Source organism: Saccostrea echinata, unplaced genomic scaffold, assembly GCF_033153115.1.
Source record: "Saccostrea echinata isolate AGI-Se365-2 ecotype Australia unplaced genomic scaffold, CSIRO_AGI_Sech_v1 ptg000054l, whole genome shotgun sequence".
Lineage (NCBI taxonomy): Eukaryota > Metazoa > Mollusca > Bivalvia > Ostreida > Ostreidae > Saccostrea > Saccostrea echinata.
The window spans coordinates 1638927-1662027 of NW_026889803.1; the positions used below are offsets into that span (position 1 = coordinate 1638927).

General features: G+C 32.9%; 2 protein-coding genes across 2 annotated transcripts; one reads left to right on the plus strand and one right to left on the minus strand.

The window, feature by feature from the left end:
- Positions 1 to 5149: 5149 nt before the first annotated feature.
- LOC133205161 (uncharacterized) lies at positions 5150 to 12543 on the minus strand. Its single transcript, XM_061340905.1, has 3 exons — positions 12496 to 12543; positions 8447 to 8573; positions 5150 to 7025 (listed from the first exon to the last, which is right to left on the minus strand). The coding sequence occupies exons 2-3, from the start codon at positions 8568 to 8570 to the stop codon at positions 5578 to 5580; spliced, it is 1572 nt and encodes a 523-aa protein (XP_061196889.1). The 5' UTR covers positions 8571 to 8573; positions 12496 to 12543; the 3' UTR covers positions 5150 to 5577.
- A 4717-nt stretch (positions 12544 to 17260) lies between these two features.
- LOC133205978 (vacuolar protein sorting-associated protein 37B-like) lies at positions 17261 to 21679 on the plus strand. Its single transcript, XM_061341883.1, has 4 exons — positions 17261 to 17476; positions 17779 to 17950; positions 18404 to 18486; positions 18854 to 21679. The coding sequence occupies exons 1-4, from the start codon at positions 17333 to 17335 to the stop codon at positions 19112 to 19114; spliced, it is 660 nt and encodes a 219-aa protein (XP_061197867.1). The 5' UTR covers positions 17261 to 17332; the 3' UTR covers positions 19115 to 21679.
- Positions 21680 to 23101: the final 1422 nt, after the last annotated feature.

Consider the following 23101-nt stretch of genomic DNA (forward strand, 5'->3'; position numbering starts at 1 on the left):
TTTGAGAGGTGAAAATTTCAATGTTACCCTCAATAACTGCAATATTTATTATTTTAAACTGAATGTTTTATACAAATACACATATACATATTAGTGAACTGTATGTGCATAAATTTTGCACAGTCAATATTTTGTGGAATATCACCTGTCATCAAGTAGTGTTGACTGTTTCTATGGTCTGTCATGCTGGAGGGCATGGTTTCATCATTTAGAGGGTAATAGTTTTTCTGACATAGGATTGTGTTAAAGAAATCTGTAAAACAGTTTTTGCAGCTTTAGTTATATTGCTGAAACACAAAGTTAGCACAAAATTTCCTTACCAAACTGCCGTATTTTTTCATCCTCCCCAAATATATACTTTTATAACTACACTGGAATCCAAATGATTGCAAAAACATGAAAATTTTTTTAAAAAATTAGTACAAATTTTATACCATGAAACAAATTAGTTTGAAAGTAAAAACTGCAATAAAGAGTATGATTAAATGTTCACTTTCTTTGGATTTTGGGTATCCATGACTTTAGTAAATGTTTCTTGACCAATCAGATTCAACTAATTTAAATGAAAGTTAAATATGACGAAATACTGTAAAAGCAGAAATATTCGTTGGGGATTAAATTTCGTTGTTAACAATTATTAACAAAATTAAATCCCGCACGTAATTTTTTTATTACTACATGTATATATTGAATAAAGTTATTTTCAAAACAATGAAATTTAATGCCAACGAAACTTTGAGATGACTAATCAACGAAATTTTATCCCCATGAAAATTTGTGCTTCTACAGTATACATTAAAAAATAATATGAAAATAAAGATATCTATTTCCAGGCTAAGTTGGTCTGGTAAATAATGTTTTTATCCTTATTAGTGGTACATGTATAAGACTCATATATTTAATCATTGTGGTTACTAACAGTCAACTTTATCTGTATACAGTCAGTATAGAGTCAAACCGTTAATAAAAAATATGACTATATAGACCCTGATGCTTACATACCTGATTAGCAAGATCTCAGACAGAGGGAACACTGATTACTGTCAAAAGATAAGAAAGTGACTAAGTTCCTTCATAAAAAGATAAGATCCTGTAAGAAACACCCGGTCTTTTGAGATGGACTGCAATATATAGTAAAACTCAAAAATATACATACATGTATTTCACTTATTTTCATGGGGCTATCTTTAATTTTTTTGTTTATTTGATATACTTTGACTCTCATGTTTCAAGGTGGGTAGGTAGGCAGTTGATTTTTTTTAAATTGTCTTAAACTTGGATAAAGGTCATTAAAATCACACACTTAGAAATTTATTGATGTTTTCGCTACAGTGTATAAATGGATAGCTAGACAGATTTAATATTTATTGCTGTTAACATCTCAGTCTAAAAGCATCTTTTTGAGAAGTGTTAAACCTTAATATTAAAAATGATACGGACTGTATTTTCATACAAATACCGGTAATTAATAATAACTAGAACAAAGCTCATTGCAAAGCAACAAGAAGGTCTTCCGACGGACGTCGAAAGTATTGTTACGTTCCGATAAGTTTACCTGTGAAATTCGGATTAACTGTTGTTGACAAGTTCCGAATAAACGGACCCTGAACCCGATGTGTATAAACTACTAAAATATTTGTCAATGAACAATGAACGAAAGAATTGAACAATGATTTATTATTTGAACTTTATCAATTTTATTTATGTATTGTAATTACAAAGCGTTATGTTGTATATGTTCTATATAGGTACAACGTTATTAAGTAATTTTAGTGGTCAAAACCCGCTAACTTACAAATTAGATATTGATTGTGACGTTATTGGTATCTGACGTTTATACGTCATCATAACAACTTTTGTCTATAAAAGACAGCTGTTTTGTGTTTAGAAGTCAGAATGCATTGGGTTGCGACTCCGTATACTTCGGGTGTAAGACAGTGGTATGTACAAACAGTACCAAGTCTATGTATACGAAATCATTAGTGAAGAGTCACTCAGAGTAGAAACGTCCTGGATTGACCATTGGTTCGTCATCTTTGTATTAACCAAATAACGTTGTACCAACCAGGTTTATCATTGTGCTTATAATTGAACCATTTGATCGTCTTAATAAATATCATAAACTTTATAACGTGTTATTCGTCACGGTTCTAGTGCAGATATTATAGTGAACTAAAAATTGGTCATTTCGCCAATTATTCAGTGGACCAAAAATTGGTCATTATTCCGATTGTATATAAACTTTGTGGATAACCATTTCAACCTTGACCAGTTACCAGTAACCAACAGCGGCCCACGATTAACTGATTAAGTAATAACCTTATACCCTCGGTTTCGTTACAGTATTTTATAAGAGTTTATATCATTATAATGATAACATTTCGACAAATTTCTGGAAATTTCACAAAAAATCATTTTTAAACAACTTCCGGTTCCAATTCGGACATTTCCGGTTGTTAGATCGTCACTTCCGGTTGACGTAGAAAGTCACAAGGCCAGAAAAAACCTTTAAACTCAATTACAAAATCATTTTATACTATTTCTAATGATTTTAGAGAAAAAAACTTCATTAGTCATCTATTTCCGGTTTACACCGGAAGTCTTTCCAATTGATGGTTTTTGTTGCCGATTTTAGTTCTATATCCCTATATTCAAAACTGTTTTTCAAAAATATCAAATATCACTTCCCAGTTTGTCGGAAGTGATGGATACAATAATTAAAGGCATTAGCACTACTCAAAGAGATGTTCTATCTTTTCTGAAAAAATAAATTGTCTATGTTGAGTCCATCTTCATCTATCTTGAGTCGTTTACAAGAAAATGCGTGGACTAAATAAAAATTTGAAAAATGAAAATCAGACAGAAAATGCAATCGGAAGTGATTTTTCAAAAAAATGAAGAAAAAAAAAACGGTCTGGAGATATAGTAATGATGCATCATTCCTGAAAAATCTTTGAAATCAGTTGACTATTTTCCAAGAAATCATGTGTATTATGGAAATGGAATAATAAAAATAATAGGAAACAGAAAACAGTAAGGTCTTCTGAAAGAAGTCGGAAGACCTTTATAAAGATAAATAAAGTACGGAAATAAAGTGCCCCGCCACAGCATGATACTCCCATCAAATATTGTTCAATTGTTATAAACAGTTTAGAGTAAAAGAAAATCATGTCAACCTTGATACAAGGATTTCAATGATTTTTCCATTCCTTTTAATAATTGTTTATACATCTCCTGTGGTGTAGGCATTAATTATAACAAATATTACATTATAGATCCTCAACTGGTTGTGTTAGAGCTTGACAAATGTCCATCTGCACCCCCCCCCCCCCCCCCCCCAGCTTTCAGATTTGTGAGACATGATGCTCTGAATTAGTTGATATTTTCAAAATATTAAATAAAAATATCATATTAAACAATATCAATTTAGTCTTAACAACTTAATCTATATCAAATTAATATTAAAAATAAAAGGCTGGCCATCAAATGACATATGCTATAAACTGACCAGCAGTTCTTCTGTCTAATTCCCAAAGGATACAGATAACAGCTGCTTGATCAGAGATCATCTAACAGAAATGATTGAGACAGCTAGCCTCCCTACACTGAACTCATTAATTAATCTCTAACTGCATGGATGCATGTCCACTCATTAATCCCAATGGATGAATGGATCTATACATACTATCTGCTTTGTAGTGCAATAAAAATGCATATTTATGTCATTCTGAAATTAAATTTGAAAACAAAGATTTTTTTTTAAAATTTGTAACAAAGATTTATAAAAAGAAACAAAAACTTGTGTAATCTTGATGCAACATTTTTAATAAGGTTCCTGGAATTTACTCTTAGATTTGTAGGTACTATCTACCATAATTAAAAACATTTTTTTTAAATACTTGATTTTTTTTTAGATTTAATGTCAGACTGGTTTTAAGCTGCAATACCGAGTATAATTAGTTTTAATTATATTATATAATAATTATATTATTTATTAATAAATTATAATTTGTTATACAATATCAAATAAGTTTTTAATTACTTTTCACCAAATTCATTTTAAAAGTTCGGCTAGCCAACTATTTAATCCAACACAGCTGATTCTTTTTGCCCAGTTCCCAAGAGATATAGATAACACCTGCTTGATCAGAGATGCTCTACCAGTTAGCTCCTCACACTAAACTCATTAATTTCTCTCTAATTTGACATGCAATTTTCTGTTATCAAATTCTTCTTGACCAGTGCTTGATAATTACACCCATGGGAGAGGTGGAATTTTTCCTTGTAACATTACATTTATTATAGATTGCTGTAAAGTATATTATGAAAAAATAAATATTTTCTTGATTTAACATTTTTTAAAATAAGGATACTGCAACACTCTTGCATTTTTTGGGATTGTGTGATCTAATAGTAAAAAACATTTTTTTTTAAATTTCACTTAAATTAAAGGACACAGTGACCTTGAAATAGGTCACGACACACCTTCTACCTAATATGCATAAATTGACCAAGTTTGATGATTCCAAGTCTTATAGTTTTCTAGTTAAGAGCCGGACAGGATTTTTCCATATTTGGCCATAGCATCTTAATTAAAGGTCAGAGCGACCTACTTTCAATGTGCGACACACCTTCTACCCAAGAAGTATCAGCTGACAAAATTTGATAATCCTAGGCCTAATAGTATTAAAGTTATGAGCTGGACACGATAAAAGCTAACAGACGGACGGACGGACATGAACGTCAATAACATAATATGTCCCGTCTAAAGACAGGCGTATAAAAATGATCAGGTAGGGTAAGGCTGATTTTAATGGGTCAGTCAGAGTACATTATTTGAACAAATCATTTTCTATTGTTGGCCTAGGGTCCAATTTTCTTGGTTTGAGAAATAATATTGGTCATGAGGATTTGAATTCCTTGATGAAGACATACTGTAATCTAACATTTTGTGGAGGACATGAATTCATGGTTCTCAGACTCTTTATACCATATAAACAATGACCCCCCCCCCCCTCAAAAAAAATAGTGATTTAACAGCATTTTAACAGGGACCTTTAGAAAATTCACTTTGATTACACTTTATATAAAAATCTGTATATACCAGTACAAATAAATGGAAAATAGTAACAAGTTTTGCATCAATGAATTTATTGAGAGATTGTTCTTTTATACATAAAATTAAAAAAGTGTAAGATATAAAAATTTGCATCTCAAGATAATTAAATTATTTTAAAAATATACATTTCCATTTCTTATTAGTCCTAAAGTGTTCTTCATCTACATCATTAAAATAACACACAAAAATGTGTGCAAAAAAAGGATAAACTATAAGACAACACAAATATTGATAATTGTGCTAAGTTTCTGACCATTCATGGCATTGTATCACAAGATTTTTTGTTACACTTCAGAATACATGTACTACACTGTAACAACCTGTTGGTATTTGAAGTATGAAAGCTATAAACATAAAAAATCCTGATTAAGCAATCAAAAACTTTCATGTATCTGTTTTCTTTGTAGAAGTCATGTTCATCCTTTACATCAAATATGCAATATACCAAATTTCAGCAATTATTTCCCTTCAAATATTGATTTGACCGGGGAAATAAAATAAGTGTCCAATGTCTCCCAGAGATTCTTCCCAAAGCTCAGTCTTCCTACACCAGATTTCTTATCAGAATCAGGTTTTGACATCTCCTGAAGTTTAATGTCCTCGGCAATTTCTTCCCTTTCAATTAAATGTCGGTCTTTGACCGGAAAATCAACACTGTTAAACCTGCTCAATGGTATCAAAGATGCATTCACATTTTCCCTCTGTCCTTTTAATTCTAATCCAACTTGTGGACTTGGAAATGAGTCTTTGAAATTTAAATGCTGCGTCACATCACTAGGTGGATCAATAAGAGAACTTTCCAAACTAGGGAGATTCAAAAGAGGGGCATCAGTGCCCTTGTACAAGTTAAGTCCCTTTTTATGTCTGCATGACTGTTCAAGAACAGATACATTTACAGTTGTGTTACAACTCTTTTTAGACTTCTTCAGTGCTGTGCCCAGAATATCTGCAACTTGTCCATCTTCCTCTTCCACTATATTTAATGTTGTGTGGAAGGACTTGCCCATTTGCACTGACTTGTCGCCTTTCCCTGCGTATGTTTTTTCCAGGAGAGAACTATCATTTTCTCTGATTCTTTTTTTGGCAGACATTTCTGTGAGAACATTAAGAGGAATGTCTCCAGAGGTATTAAGGTGAGTTTCTGGTGATTGTACAACAACAAATCTAGTTCTATCCAGCCAGTCTCCATTGGATTCTGGTTTCCTTTTTGTCCTTTTTCTTTTTTTTCTTGCGTGATTGTTTCCATTTCCTTCGACGGAATCACCGTGCTCATCCTCAAAATCTGAAGAGGTCACATTCTGTTCAATGCTTGGTTTCTTGATAGCCCTTCTTCCTTTTTTTCTGGGGTGATGCTTTTCAGTATCAGTATCTCTGTTTTCATCCTCAGAAGATGAGGTGACATTCTGATCAAAGCTCAGTCCAGAAGCTCTCTCTTCATGTGACCTCTGTCTTAGATTTCTCTTTGGTTTCCTTTGGCGAGATGGAATGCATCTGAGAGGCTGTTTCTGTTTTCTTAATATTGATGAATATCTTGTTCCACTCTGACTTCTTACATCCTCCATCGGGCTTTGCTCCTCTGAAAGCTGGCTGCTTCTATTTTGGACCCTCCTTGAACTTCTTGTGCTGGATTTTTGAGTTGTATTATTATCTTCCAGTACACAATGATCTGTATCTTTTCCCTGAACTTTTAAGTAGCTTTTCTTACATGTCAAAGTAACTTCAAATAAGAATGGATACACCTTCAGTATTTTTCCATTCTTCTTAAATGTTATTTTTTGAGAAATTTTCCATGGTTTTCTGTTAAAGGTCACAACAAAATGTTTGCTGCAAACAGTCTTGAGAATTTGATTTCGCTGAGACAGGTATATTAATCCTCTCAGTACTTTGTCAATATCTTCTGCGGTTTCTGAAAATAAAAAATGAATTATTTACCAAGTGGCTAAAAATAAAATCTGAATTATCTTCAATATTCTTCAACCAGGGACCCATTTCATAACTTACACTAAGACCAATAATTTTAGCTCTTACCTACCTTATACTATTCTCAAATGAGAGGTCCATGGGCCACAATGCTCACCTGAGAAACTTTAGTCTTGCTGTTCCTCCTCAGATTTTTAAAAGATTGTTAAATTCCCATGAAAAATTTTGACCCCATATTATGCTCTAAAAGGACTCTGAATTTAATCCACACATCATGGTTATGCTTCAATATGGCCTTGCAGTTATGGAGCAGAAAATTCTTTTCCTTTATACAGATATACCAGCATTATGTAAAATATAATCCTGATTTAAGTCAACTAAGTGAACTCTTATCCAGGATCCATAATTTGAAAAAAGTTGATTCCACACAACTTGGGAATGTTTGCAAATCAATGGTTCTATTGTGGTTTTTTGAGATTTTCAATAAAAAAAAGTTTTTATAGTCCCATGTAAAACTTTGATCCCCCTGGGGCCATGATTTGAACAATTTAGAATATAACTACCTCAGGAAGCTTTCACATAAGTTTCATATTTTCTGGTTTAGTGGGACTTGAGATTTTTTCCCCCTATATATTTCTATGTAAACATTTCATTCCCTACTTCGGCCCCATCCTAACCCTGGGGAATTGATTTGAACAAATTAGAAACTAAGCTACCTTACAAAGCTTTCACTTAAGTTGCATCTTTTCTGGCCCATTATTCTTAAGAAGAAATTTTTTTTAATGATGGTTGACCCTACCCTATTTTGCCTTTTCTTGATTATCTCCCCTTGGAAGGGGGATTGGCCCTTCATTTGAATAATTTAGAATATCCTTTACCCAAAGATGCTTTGTGTTAACTTTAACAACTTTAAAATTGACCCAGTGCTTCTTGAGAGGAAGTCAAAAACATGGCCGTAGGAACGGGGGGGGGGCATGGGGGGGCTGTGCCCCCCAATAATTTTGCCGATTTATATAGATTACTATAGTAAACTTAGATACTTTATGCTTGTGCCCCCCAAAAAAAAAACGTCTGATAACCCTTCTTTTTTTTTTTGCTTGTCAAGGAATTTTTGGTAGTTGATGCCCCCCCCCCCCCTTTTTTTTTTTTTTTTGCTTGTCAGGAAATTTTTGGATAGTGTCCCCTCAACTGTCAACTGAAAATATATGGCTGTGCCCCCCCCCCCCCCCCAAACTGAAATTGCTTCCTACGGGCCTGAAAAATGTGAAAAGTTTACAGATGGATGGATGCTGGACAAGGGGTGATCAGAAAAGCTCACTTTAAGTTTTCAGCTTAGGTGAGCTAAATGTATTTTTACAGAGTCTTACAAGTTTTTTTTCAAATTACTTAAAAGAAGAAAATACTAACCTTTTCCAGTGAGAAATTGATTTAAATTTCCATCACAACAGTTAGATTCATGGCAATGAAATAATTTTGTTTTGTACAAATGGTCCACATGCAAGATCAGCTTTGTTTTATCGTCAGCAGCCATTTCCTGAAAATACATACAAAAGAAGCTTTAATAAATTAATATTACAAGTCACATCTTTGCGTGCTTTAAATAAACGAAGGGGCTAATCAGCATGCACTGAATAAACAAAGCCGCTAGTCCATCTTGCCTCTGCTAGGCATATTCATTTATTTTTGCAAGGAAAAAAAGGGCATGGCGCTGGAAAAAAGGGCATGGCGCTGCGCCATGCTAGTTTGCTTTAGATTTAACACTATCAAGACTTTTTAAATTATCATTATTGTACCTGTTGTAATAGCTGACATGGATTCTACACTACTGAAATGGACAGGGATTTTGACAGCAGTAGATATAGATAGGTATAGAACTACTATTGCACTTAAATACTGACTATGGATAAAACTTCCATTTAGTCTTAAAGTTGCTGGTATGTTGAACAACAGGATGGCTTATATCTATAACAACAACAATTCAAGTAACTGAATTACTTTTTCACTTGAGAAGACGCAAGCCAAAGGAACAAGATGAGTTTGTGAAACACTGATGCCCCTGTATGACAGCTCATAACAAAGGCTGAAGTTTCTCAAATGCAAGTCAAGCTCCGAAGTCAAAAATCAAGAGATCAAAAATGTTGGTACATAAAAGAAAGATGCTTAAAAAATTAAATTACCTATCTAACTCTTCTTGACATGTTTCATTAGATATTTATATTGTGCACTTATTAACAGCAAATTCCAAACTAAGCATCTTATTTGCAAATAAAATGATTTTTTTAATGCATTTTCTTTAAAAAAATACAAAAAAATTCATATAAAATAATTAAGAGCTAATATTAATCTTTCCATGCTGAAACCAGATCCATTAAATAAAATCTTGGTGTAGCATTCCTCCTTAAGTAAGATGTGACACACCTTCTACCTAAGAGGCATTAATTCGCAAAGTTTGATGATTCTAGGTCTAATAGTTTTCTAGTTACGGGCCAGATAGGATTTTTCCATATTTGGCCATAGCATCTTAATTAAAAGTCACAGAGAGACCTATTTTTTTAGGTGTGACACACCTTCTACACAAGATGTGTCAGCTGACAAAGTTTGATAATTCTAGGCCTAATAGTATTAAAGTTATGAGCGGGACACAGAAAAAGCTAACAGACAGATGACCGGATGCCAAAACAAAATACATCCCGTCTTAAGACAGGCATATAAAAATCACACTTTGATGCAGTAATAATTAAGAGCTCGCAGTGTCGAGCGGCACATTACACCACAAGCTATTAACAGGTTGGGCACACTTCCCTTCTTAAGTAACTGTTACGCTAAAAGGGAATTGTTCTTCTTCCCTTTTAGCGTAACAGTTACTGAAGACGTATATAGAACGTTATTTCGTTATTATGATATTGTCTTACAGACCCAGTTTAACGATAGAATTCGTTTTGTGTACTGGCAATGTAGCAAAATAAACACAGGCGATAACTCGAACTCTGTGCATTTTCTATCAACAATCCAGAGAGTTCCGAATGTCAACATGGCATGTAAATATAAAGCGAGGAAAAAACGTTGAGAAAATGAGTTGAATTTTCTTATCTATAAGGATTATTTTTAAAGTTAAAAGACATATACAATCTCAAAAAGGTTTGTTACGATTAATTTGGCAGTTATTTTCAGTGCAACTCCTTTTGTATTCTTCAAAATCATTTTGGAGTGGATCCGCTCCAATTTGCTATATTGCAAGTATATGGGACGTATTCTAACTGTGGTAAGGGCTTGTCCCGAAACAGAGTTAGATTATTCTAACTACAAAAGAAGGGTAGTGTGCCCAATCTGATTATCCATCTGAACATTTTTTTAAAAGGAGTTTAGTAAATCATCCCTGGCTTGGTCTCCAAAAAAATCTTAAGGTGAACAAAAATATGATACACAGATTTACTGAGAGATTACAAGACGATGTATATAACTTAATCAGGTCCAGTACAATCAGTACATTTAGCTATGTAGCTAAAATTACCTACCGTAGCTTTATTTACCTACCTCAGGTAGCTTTATTCAGCTATTTCAAGGCAACTTTTCACAATTTTGCTTTTTATTTTAAAAAGACAAAAAGTTGCAAGTAAATGTCTACTAATACATATTCTAGGTATTATTTAAAATGCAAGGCCAAAAATAAAATTAGCTTTGTTTGGCATTGCTGGCTAACTCACATATATCGGTGCGGTCCGAAGAATTTTTTCAACAGATACTGATCATAATTTTTATTTCGTTATATTCATCCGGATTTAGGTGTTTGTAGGTTTGAGTAATATATACAGAATGGGAAAGAATCTTGTATACACTTGATTGACCGAACAGTTTTCATTTATAAGCATCTGTTCAGTGTGATGTTGAATAAATGCGTATCACGAATCCAAGCATGGCTGTCGAAAGCGGTAATGTAAACTCGGTATAACAGAAGTTGATGGCATGACTCTTTGGTAATGTGGTTTTAAATGGAAAAAGTAAACTGATGTATTCGATATACCAGTTCGAAATAGAACTTTCACAGTATAATGTCCTGTCCGATTTGCTAGATGAATCTAGCTGCCATGCTTGGATTCGTGCACATGATAACGTCTTTATACTAATTTAATGTCGGTGATTTTTAATACCATGTTTATTACAGTTTTAAAACTAAAAAGGTTTGAAAATAAATGACAAAACTGGGATCAATTCGGACTGTGGTTGTTGTTAAACCATCAGAAACCCATGACACCCGGATACAATCAACATGTGCCATTTCTGAAATTTAAATAAAAAAAAAAAAAAAAAAAATTTTCCCTACCTACCAACCCAAACTTATAAAGACTAAGTCGGCAACGCCAAACCAAAAATATTTTGTGGCCCAATCTAAAGCAGTGATAGTTTTAACATTGCTGCGTTTGAACACTTTTAAGGAAAATATGTATTTCCATTGTCTGAGTAACTGTACACCACCTAGTTAGAATAATCTAACTGTGTCTTGGGACAAGCCCTCGCCACAGTTAGAATACGTCCCATATACTTGCAATGTAGCAAATCGGAGTGGATCCATTCCGAAATGATTTTGAAGAATACAAAAGGAGTTGCACTGAAAATAACTACCAAATCAATCATAACAAACCTTTTGAGATTGTATATGCCTATTAACCCAAAGAATAATCCATATAAATACAAAAATTCAACTCATTTTCTCAACGTTTTTTCCTCGCTTCAAATTTAACGCCATGTTGACATTCAGAACTCTCTGGATTGTTCATAGAAAATGCACAGAGTTCCGAGTTATCGCCCATGTTTATTTTGCAACATTGCCAATACATGGAACGAATTCTATCGTTAAACCGGGTCCGTAGGACATTTATCATTTTAACAATAGAACATTCTATCTATACACCACCTTGTGTGCGATGAGGCGTGAATAAGTATGATTACTCCACATTATGCTCGTGTTAACCAAAACTGGTTTTCTTTCTTATTTCACTCAAGAAGTAACTGTTAGGTCACAAATTAACTGTTGTATATAGTCCCAAAACTTTTAGAATTTTGATTGCAATTGCGCAGAAAAAGACACATCTCCAAGAGTGATTTTTTCATGAATTGTTTTCAGATGAGTTCAAAGTTGAAAATTATCACTGCATCAAAGTGCAATTTTCTGCACTTTCTGGGAAAAATGTTAATTTAAGAAATAAGTTTGATTTAGTAGCTAAATAAAGCTACTTCAGGTAGGTAAATAAAGCTATGTAGGTAATTCGAGCTACGTAGCTAAATCTAGTGCTTGCACCAGACCTGTTAATGTAACTAACAGACTTGTGCAACAATACCAGGCATTTGCAAATAAACTCATGAATCGAATTCAAATGATCGTTTTTACATAAATTTGCGCTCATTTGATCTCATCATAGCCTTTTGAAAACTTGGAGTAAAAATAACATTCGTATCACCTTTATGCGACTGGTATAATCCAAATACTTTTTGTTTTCAGCGCGTCCCATCCATAATGACTCGGAACCGAAATCATAATATTTATATTCGGATAAAATTGAATTTGATAATTCGTACAAGAAAGTGTTCGTGTTCTGTTTTAAATTCTTATTTCAATGTATATATAAAAAATACCTTGTGTTTTGTTTATGTTTATTAAATCAATCAATGTTTATTTTTTCTTTAAATTTTAATCAATGTCTTTAGATATACAGAGAAAAACACAATATACACAAATTAAACACTCTGAAACCGAGCCCCTATATGGGCTATTTAAAGCACAGTTTTATAGACATGACATGTAAAATTATTATTTATTGAAGCTTTATGTTTTGCAAGTGTACAGTAAATTTAGTTCATTGATATTATAGTCTAGGACTGTTTATCACAATGCAAATGATTATCCCATGCCGTGTGCTTAAACTGCATGTAATTAAAGACGAAAATTCTTTGCTTCCAAACATTTAGAGGAAAGACCTTTCAAGAACATCATGCATGTGACGATTAAAAACTATGACAAGGTAAAACATATAAGTTTGTTAACGGATGAAATTTTATAATTTAACTACCTTCTTACTTTATGCCATGTTCAAGCATTTTGTTTATTCAATCAAGTAAAATGTTCAAATGTCCGGTGATTCCCTCGTCCCGTCAAAATCGCGAAATGACTTAAAAGGTAGTATATTGTTTAGCCGCCTACCTTCAGGTTAATTTTCAAAAAGTTATCATATATTCCAATTATTTTTATAAATTTATATAGAAATGTATCTCAATTTTTATAAATTTTGAACTATTCAGAAAAAAAGATAATTTGGGGGGGGGGGGCAAAATTCAAGAATTTCACTATAGAAATCAATGGAAATCGAAATACATATATAATATCCCCCCAGTGAAACAAAAAATGCCTTTTTTGCAGCTATTACGCATTGCTATTAGGCAAATTAAAACCAAAGCTTTTGTTGTTTCGGAGGGTGGGGGTTATGTTTACAGACCAAAATACAAAAATACACTGCTGAAAATAGTCTTCTTGTGACCAATATAATTTCATATGATAAATAATTTATAACTTGTAAGTTTTGCTAAATGATTCAGGTATAGTTAATTTAACATAGATTTATCAAACTGAAAGTTTAAGAGGTCATTTATCCATAATTCCATATCCACGATTATGAAATCTAGGGGAGGGGGGTGCACATCCCATCAATCAAAAAGTTGTATATAACACTGGTATTAGAGTTATAAATCAATTACGTATCATTAAAAATATTTAATAAAATATGCCAAACATGTTGAATTATGAATGTGCAAAATGTAGGCGATAAATGGGAGCGTTCGCAGTTTCAGCGAACTTGAGGTTATTTTTGGAAAGTAAGAAAAAAATTACATTGTAAATACAGGATGATCGCATGATGCAGGTTCAATAATGCATTTTTGTCTTTATGATAGTCTAAAATTTTTTAATCATCAATCATACGCATTTCCAGAGCCGTTGTCTCTTTCAGCTTCATAAATGATAATTCAATCTAGAATTAACAGAAATGTAAATGATATTAATCGAGTCTATAGAAAAAAAATTTCCGTTTTTGATTTATATAATTTATTGTTTGCCATTACAATATTTTTAATAAAATCTCCACGTCACTTTTTGTTTCAGTTTTACTTTGAATAAAAGGTCGATTATCTTTTTTTTTTATCTCTTCATAAAATTCAAGAAATTTTATTATCATTATTATCTTGACATTTCTTAACAAATTTAAAAAAATATACACAAAAATATGGGATACGATACATGTATCACCAAAAAGCCAATTAATTAGCTAAAAGTGATTTTCAGTTAAGGGTTGTATGAGAAATAACATACTCTGAATCTTGCACAAATGTCTGGGAATATGTAGCAATACGTACTTCATCACAAATTCTTGGGAAAAATTATATATAATTGAGGAATGTGTCATCAGATCAATTTTAACCTGCTCAGACGGAAATATTTGAAAAAAAAGAACCAATAGCTACGGTTGTACACAGATTTCTTAAATCGGAAAATGTGATAATTTCTGTAATAAGAAATGTGGTTGCGAAATTCAAACTCGGCACATGTATTTATGAATGTGATTGCGAAATTTAAATTTTCACAATTTTACGTACCAGAGTAGGGGGTGTACACATTATATAGTATGCTGGTAAAATTGATCCATGATTTTATCGAGCCAACCAAGAGACAACATCGATCGAAGACACATGAAATAATATTAAGGTCTTCAATTAATCATAGATTACGGGGAAAAGGGTTCGAATTAAAAATTCAATTTTGTCCGGTCGTAACAATTTCGCAACTTCCGTTCCGATTTATTATGACAGATCCTTGAAGGCAAGTAAGTAAAATTTCCCGATTATTCATTATCATGGTGAATCGATGGTGTCATTAACACACATGTGAAAGGACTTTTAGTGAAGTTAAGACATGATTGTTGCAGTGCTTATTAATAAATTGAACAGAAGTGTTAGGAAAATAGAAGGCCTAAGCATTCCGTCACAATGATCAGCTCTACAGGCACTTGCTAGATGAATAAAATATCGTTTTATAAAATGATATTGTCCTACGGACCCGGTTTGGTAAGGGCTTGTCTGTCCCCAGACACAGTTAGATTATTCTAACTACAGATATGCCTGATCTTGTTGATACTGATATCACACTGAAATATCTTTCAGAATCTTTCTTTTATAATAGATAGTTTTCAGTAGGCCCAAATTATCAAGAGTTATTTCCCGTTGGCCGCCATATTGGAGGTCAACATGCTCATATTCCTTCATTATTTAACCAACTTTAACTTTTTATACTGGCCATTGTGGGGTAGGAAGCGTTGTTTTTCTGAAAAATATATATTAGTTAAAGCCTCTTTCATTTCATAATTTTATTTCATAAAAATTTCCCCTCAAATTTTTCTGCTACACCTTCTTAAATTTGGTAAGACAAAGAGGAAAAATTCTCAGGTTGACCACCAAGATGGCAGCCAAGGGAAATAACTCGGAGAGAAAATATGTAGTATGAAAACTATCTATAGATAAACCAGATCAAAACTTAATTAAACCCTTACTTTATCTGGACATGAGAAGTGCAGAGGGATTTGTCAGTGTTTTTCAAAATTTTCTGTAAAATTTCTCCAGAACCACCGGACCAGTTTCAACCAAACTTGCTACAAAGCAGGTGATTCAAGTTTATTCAAATGAAAGCCCAAACCCTCTTGAAAGGGGAGATAATCAAGAAAATGTAACAATAGAGTGGGTGTCTTAAAAATCTTCTCAACAAGCCACAGGCATTTGTTTCATATATGGGGTCACCCCTTCCTTTCCCTCCACAAGGTACCTAAATCAATTAAAGGCACCCCTGGTTCAAGCTCGTATTTTGTTATTATATCAGTCATTAACCTACTTTTAAATGACATTGTTGGCTTTGACAGACTTTTTTCTTGTCATATAAATTGTTTCAGACATCTCTGACTCAAGACGAGATACAGGAACTTCTGGTTAGGGTTGATAAAACCAAAGACCTCAGAATGGAAAACTCTGAAATCTCTGCTTTTATCCTACATTTATAACCCCCACTATCCTGAAAAGTATGGTTATATATTCAACCTAAATATAGGATAAACAGACCATGGACAAACAAATTTCATTGTGAATGCACTCTGGGTGAACAGGAATTTGGAAAAATGGCGTAATTGGTGAAGGATGAACGTTTTAAGGCCAACGAACCAGCATTTGTTTGGGCCACAATAGGGTTCAAAGATTTCCATCTAGGAATAAATAAAATTTTATACAGAAAAAATATATAAATCTGCCAGGGGCATAGCCATGCATACTTACATGTAGTATATGTTACATATAAAACTATATTTTACAATTATATAGAGTTAAGGATAGAAAGCACTAGAAAAACCTTACCTTTTCCTGCATAATCATAAAATTTCCAAATAAAATTAGCATTTTAAATTCAGATCAATCCTTTTCTGGACAATTAAAACTAGCTGTCAGAAATGCTGAAAATTCACTAGCTTCTAAAGGCCTTCAACCCCCCCACCCCACCCCCCCATCAATAAAGATAAAATCATGTTACATGTTACCGGTACTTGTGAAGTAAATCAGAAGGTAAAACTCAAATTCTGTGTAAATAACTTCAGTTAATGGTGTGTCATATTTATAATTGGATTTTTAAAGAAAAGTTTCTTTATCACATAAGGTGAACATTTTATTTTGATCAGTGCATTTGTTCTATTATGAAAACTTTTTTTTTTAAATTTTAACATTATATGCAGTATACTATGATACTAGCTATCAAGTTTTCTGTCTTTTATTCCATTTTGTATTTTATTAGTAAACCGACAAAAAATTATCAATCTTTGTGTGTGTATTTGATTTTTTTAACAGTAAATGGAGTGGTCATGTGAAATGACTAATGAACTCATGTATTACTTATAGACAAGGTTGCTACTCCATGAGATCATGACCCTGACTTTTTTTCAGCTTTTTTCCTTTCAAATTTATTGGGTCAGCAATTACTGCATGACACTTGTGAAATTGGTGTTGGTTTTTGCACAAGATCAATCACATAATTAAATCCAGTAAAACCAAAGGGGATCTGTGTTGAATCAAATATATAGCAGTGATGGAAAATTCATAAATGATTATGTTGATTAAAAAAGGAAGTGAAATATGGGATATTGTTGTAGTGAGTGTTATATACGTTTTGTAGTATTGAACAAAGTGATGACCGAGTGAAGCTACAGTATAACCTTAGCGATGAGTTACTCCAGTGAAGCTAAACAGCTGGTCGTAGATGAGGAAGCAGCCACGGGAATACTCCAGCATCTCGACAAAAATGAACTGCAAAACCTTCTAGAAGACAATGACAAGTTAGATGGATTAATAAAGGATTTACAACAGGTCAATGTTTGATTTCAATATATAGAATGTAAAATGTATATATCTGGCAGAAGAGCTACTGGTAAAAATAAGTAATTGCTTTTAATATAAAAAATTATATATTTTAATCCTTGTGTACTTATTGGTAATTACATCTCAATTGTAGAGCATCTGTAGGTATACTTAATTGTTTACTTAGAATAAAGTAATAAATATACTGTAAGTTACATTACATGTACCGGTACTGTTAAAAAGAAGTATTCATCTCTTGATGAATGTCACAGATAATATTATTTTCTCATTTTTTTCCCTCTTGGTTTTAGGTCAAAAACATACAAACAGACAGAGAAATGATGCTTGCCAAAAATAAAAGCATGGCAGAGTACAACTTAACTTTCCAAAGTCGACTAGAGACCTTGAAAAGTGAAGTTGCTAAAGGTTATGAGGATGCTAATAAGTTGAAAATAGCTCTGGCTCAGGATAAATCTAGAATAGGTAAAGGAGAAGAAAATATGACTAGTGCATGTATTTAGCTTGGTGACGACACCTAGACAGTTTATCAAAATCAAGGTACATGTCTATTAAGCTGATAATAGCTCTGGCTCAGGATAAAAGAAGCAGAAAAAATGACAGCTTAATGTCAGCCCTTTTTTTCAAATTTTTCAATTTTTCAAACTCAAGGTACAGTAAATCTTGGTTATAGCAAAGTCCTGGGGACCTGTGAATTCACTTTATCTGTAATTCATTACCTGGTATATCCATACAGTGACGTCAATAAAATATATATAGCAAATTTGCAAAATATATCTGTATATCTAGGAGTATTTTTTAACTAACAGCTTTTAAGAAATGAGAATACTCAATCAGATTGTGAGAATACTTAAAATACATTTTATATATTGTTGTGTTCTTTAAGACGTTTTGACTGGCTTTACTTATTTATTGTAGATTCACACCCGAGTCGCCTTCTGCCTGACACAGTCCTGGCTTTGTTACAGTCTGCTGCTGCAGTGTCAGAAGAAAGTTCAGAGGTAACTCAACAATCTAAAAATAGAACAAAACATACATCAATGAATGCCAATCCCCCTAGTCATTTTGAAAAAATCCATTGTTCATTCAGGTGTAAATTTGAGTATGATATTATTATGATTACTGAGTATCATGATACAGTCATCAGGGAAAAACAGGATATTGTATAACAATTTATAATTATATATAGTTTTTTCCCTGAATTTTCTAATGTATTAAATATATATGTATTCATTACTTAAAATCATTTGGAAAGCCAACCAGAGAAAAGTAACGGTCAGGAATCAAAATAGTGAAGGAATTGATAAATACATGTGCATCAGTTATAACTATTTATTTAACTATTTTTATGCTTCTTTTTAATTTTAGCAATTTGCAGAGCAGTTCTGTGACAGTAAGATAAATCATGAAGCTTTCTTAGAGAATTATCTCCCTGTTAGAACAGTTGCTCATTTAAGACAAGTGAAAGTGAAGAAATTAACAGAACTGATGAATTCTGGACTCTCAAGGCCAGATGTTCCCACTGTTAACCCCTCGACAAACAGTTATTCCTGTCCCAGTGGCCTGACCAATCTACCCTACCCTAGTGGGAACTTTTCAATGCCACAGCCAGCAATGTATCCTAGATAGTGCTGAAGGATTTATGTGAATTTCTTTTTCATGAATTGTGAAATTAGAGGGCATACTACTATTTTACGTATAGATTCCAAACCTAAAATCTCATTGTTTGCTGCAATATAAGTGTAAAAAGACAGACTTTGTTTTTAGCTCACCTCAACGAAGTTGGGGGAGCTTATGTAATACCCTCGGCGTCGGCGTCCCAGGTTAAGGTTTTTGGAGCAGTTTTCTTTTCAAGTACTTCTATGGCCTATATTAGTCAGAGATGCATGGAGGATGCTTCTAGTGTGTTTCATTGTACCAGTCAAGGTTTCAGATGCTGCAATTTCAGCTAAAGAATGACCAGGTTAATGTTTTTGGAGCAGGTTAAAGTTTTTGGAGCAGGTCTCATTTCCAAGTAACTATAAGCCCTATATTGACCAAACTTGCATGGATGATACATCTAAGGATGCACACTACTGGACTTGCTTTGGATGCTGGATCTGACCTATATTTTCTGGATGAGTGACCAGGTCAAAGTTTTTGGAGCAGATCTCATTTCCAAGTAACTATAAGCCTTATATTGACTAAACTTGCATGGATGATACATCTAAGGATGCACACTACTGGACTTGCTTCGGATGCTGGATCTGACCTACATTTTCGGATTGAGTGACCAGGTTTAAGTTTTTGGAGCAGATGTCATTTCCAAGTAACTATAAACCCTATATTGACCAAACTTGTATGGATGATACATCTAAGGATTCACACTACTGGACTTGCTTCAGATGCTGGATCTGACCTACATTTTCCGGATGAGTTACCAGGTTAAAGTTTTTGGAGCAGATGTCATTTCCAAGTAACTATAAGCCCTGTGTTGACTAAACTTGCATGGATGATACATCTAAGGATGCACACTACTGGACTTGCTTCGGATGCTGTATCTGACCTACATTTTCCGGATGGAGTAACCAGGTTAAAGTTTTTGGAGCAGATCTCATTTCCAAGTAACTATAAGGCCTATCTGAACCAAACTTGCATGGATGATACATCAAGGGACGAACAATCTCAAACTTGCTTTGGATGCTGGATTTGACTTACATTTTCTGGATGAGTGACTAGTTTTCAGATAAGTATATTCCCAAGTAACTGCAAGCCCTATCAGACCAAAATTGCATAAATGTTGCATCTAGGGATGCACACTCCTAGATTGTTAGTTTAGTGTGGGACTTTGCCTTACTTAAAGACAACATTCGTTGAGGTGAGCTCTGTAATCTCTGATAACCTATGTTTTTGAAATGTTTAAGAATGACTTTGTGTTTATAACATGTTTGTATATTTTGCCATATGAAGTGCTGACACTGAACAATGCAAAATTAATGTTTCATGTTCTGTTGTGTGGTAATATATTTGAGCTTTGCTAGAATAGAAAACATTGAGACAAAGGAAAACTGCCTTTTTTCCTCCATAAAATAGGGTACATGTTTATTGTGGATGATGGTTTTTTTAACAAAATTTTAATGACTTTTTAAGAAAAAAAAAGAACATGCATTCAAATATGATGTTACCATAAATACATAGACAAAAATCAATTATTTGACAAGACAAAAATGTATGGGTTTAAGTATGATGGAAAAGGAATGAAGATGAATCATGCATTTTTAGTTTAATATTCAGAAATATGTGTAATGATATCCCCATGAAAAAAAGATGCCACAGACTGTGTACCCATATTTTACATAATGTGTACTACCAGTATTTGTTTTAAATTTGCAGCATCCAAATCTATTTTATTACGAGTTCAAAGATTCTATGAATCTTTAAAGTTTTGACAAATTTTAAAAGAAATTCCTGTAAATTAATTCATTTAGGTATATGAACATGTATTATGATGTTTGAAGAGCAAGCCAACTGTTTCATTGGTTGTTTTTGTCTCTTAAAAAGCTCATAACAGGCTACAGGTTTAATCTGTTGGGTCTCTTTAAGGTATTTCATCCCTAAAAGCCTCAGATTCAATGAAATTGAATGCATATATAACAGATATGATTGAGTTGAATGTATAAAAAAAACATGACTGAGTTGAATATGGTATATTAGAGGGTTGAATACTCATCATTTATTAAGAAATAATATATCTGGTAGAGAAATTATTTTCAATTGTTATTCTATTCCTAATGATTAAACACATCTTTTCACGACTGCATTTATTGATATTCTTAGTATTTGAAGTTTAAAAAAAAAAGACTTGTCCCTATAGACCTCAATGCAATCTTTGTTTCTTAATTACTGCTTAAGCAATTACATTTTGGAATTTTTTTTCTGGGAAATCCTTCTCTACTGTAAAATACTTTAAATTAATATCAGAGTATTATAAACATGTATGTGACTGATATTTGAGGATAGAGAATTTGGTCCTATAAGGGGTGGAATACCTTAAAAAAAATGAACATGGCTGCCCGAGGTATACTTGTTATCCAGAATGGTAAAGGAAATAACATTATCCCTTCTTGATTCAAAATGTGTACATGTACTTGTGTGCATAGACTTTTGCAATCATTAAAATAAACTTATACTAATAAATAGTATTTCAAAAGCTTGTTTATTTGTATCTTCATTTATATACTCAGGTACACCAATCAAATGTGAGTCAAATGAGCTTTGTGTCCTATGGAACACTTGTTGAGCACTGCATAGGTAGATAATGGTGGCATGAAATTCCTTGTTGAAAATTTTTTCTAAATACAAGTAGAGTGTACACATTTTTCAGCACTGGTTATCTTTCAAAAGAACTATAATGTAGTAGGATTTTGAAGAATTTGTAAATATGGTGATTGTAAGGTTTGAATACAGTGTCTTTCTGAGTGCACCATATGCATGTACAAGAAAGCAAAGTACTAAAATATAAATTCTGCTAAAAGAAATACTCATATAGCACCATTACCTAGTTGCTACAAGACTCGGTGTCGGAATTATTTGTTGTGTGTGCCTGAAAGCATCTTAATTGAATTATATATTATTGACACAATGTAATTTAAATTGAAATGTGTAACTTAAAGTGATCATTCTCAGAAGTCCATTTAAATATTAAATAAAAATTATGAGCAGAGTCAACATGAGCATCTGAAAACAGAGGTGGAATTAGGTGCCATGGGGGAGTAAGCATCCCCTGTCGACCAGTCACACCCACCATGTGCTCCTTTTGATTGGGTAAACACAGCGCGGTTTACTTCTGTGGAAATTCCTTATTCTGGATTTTTGTTTCAAAATAAGAATTGGCCTCCAGAAATTACGCTTTTGGATTATGCTCCTAAGTTTAATTTTTCTATGTCGTATTAATACTTTAGCAATGATAGGTTTCACTTAAAGTTCTTAGTTACACACCGATTTATACTCAGATTGTCATTTATACATGATAAATGCTGATAAAATGGATAGTAATGTAACAATTTAAAAATCATTCATTTAAAGTATTGATATGTACATAAGAAAATTAAGAAAAGGTATTGTCAACACTAAAAAATTACGGATGAAAAGCTCAAATCATGGTGAGAATCCATTTAAATAACTAAAAACTGCAGAATAGGGTAAACACATCTGTAAACAAATATCTGTAGACAATTCAGTGAGAAAAAAATGGCCTAACAATTTGTATGAAAGATGTCGGTCAACGTTCCACTTGGTCAATTAGTAAATTGTATGAATTTTGATGGTTTTATGAACAGTTTCTCCTAAAATATGCTAAATAAAAAATACTTAATAGTGAGGTCAAGGTCATAGGAAAGGTCCGAGTCAGAAATAATGTCATATTTTAATACCTCCCACCAATATATATCATTGTATGAATTTTGATAAAAATATCTTGAATAGTTACTTTGAAACTAAACTAAACATAAAATAGGGAATAGTGAGGTTAATATCACAGGGAAGGTCAAGGTCAGATTAGGTGTCTCACAGTTGGATACCTCTCATCAATATGTATCAGTTTACCTTGAAACAGACATAAAAGCAAAGTGTGATGAA

What these genes read in the sequence shown, in the direction of transcription:
- LOC133205161 (XM_061340905.1), bottom strand. Translation starts at nt 8,570, where the DNA reads ATGGCTGCTGACGATAAAACAAAGCTGATCTTGCATGTGGACCATTTG. An exon ending in TCAATTTCTCACTGGAAAAG is followed by an intron (nt 7,026 to 8,446) that starts GTTAGTATTTTC and finishes TTTTATTTTCAG; the next exon opens with AAACCGCAGAAGATATTGAC.
- LOC133205978 (XM_061341883.1), top strand. Translation starts at nt 17,333, where the DNA reads ATGAGTTACTCCAGTGAAGCTAAACAGCTGGTCGTAGATGAGGAAGCA. An exon ending in TAATAAAGGATTTACAACAG is followed by an intron (nt 17,477 to 17,778) that starts GTCAATGTTTGA and finishes TCTTGGTTTTAG; the next exon opens with GTCAAAAACATACAAACAGA. An exon ending in TCAGGATAAATCTAGAATAG is followed by an intron (nt 17,951 to 18,403) that starts GTAAAGGAGAAG and finishes TATTTATTGTAG; the next exon opens with ATTCACACCCGAGTCGCCTT.